Here is a 303-nt window from a genome sequence, read left to right as displayed (position 1 = left end):
GGCCATCCCGGTGCCAAGAAGACCCTGAGAGCCATCCGTCGCAAGTACACTTGGCACGGGATGGAGAAAGACGTGCGTGAATACGTGACAACCTGTACTGCGTGTCAACGGAACAAACCACGGTGCAGCAAAGCACCGGGCTTATTACATCCGTTACCCATCCCTGATCGGCCGTGGCAGTCCATTTCCGTGGATTTCATTACCGGCTTGCCGGCTTCGGGTGCGAGTGCTTACGATTCCATCTGTGTCATTGTTGATAGGCTATCTAAAATGGCTCACTTTCTTCCAGTGCATTCAACTATT

The 303-nt window shown here is 52.5% G+C and overlaps 1 protein-coding gene across 1 annotated transcript; it reads left to right on the top strand.

Moving 5' to 3' along the window:
- Positions 1 to 60: 60 nt before the first annotated feature.
- Positions 61 to 288, top strand: CSUI_011283 (retrotransposon ty3-gypsy subclass; the record flags this gene model as incomplete). Its single annotated transcript, XM_068071383.1, has 1 exon — positions 61 to 288. A coding segment is annotated over one exon (228 nt), but the record flags the coding sequence as incomplete, so codon positions are not given.
- Positions 289 to 303: the final 15 nt, after the last annotated feature.

The sequence above is a fragment of the Cystoisospora suis genome (assembly GCF_002600585.1).
Source record: "Cystoisospora suis strain Wien I chromosome Unknown contig_10582, whole genome shotgun sequence".
NCBI lineage: Eukaryota > Apicomplexa > Conoidasida > Eucoccidiorida > Sarcocystidae > Cystoisospora > Cystoisospora suis.
This window is presented reverse-complemented; position numbering and strand designations above follow the sequence as displayed.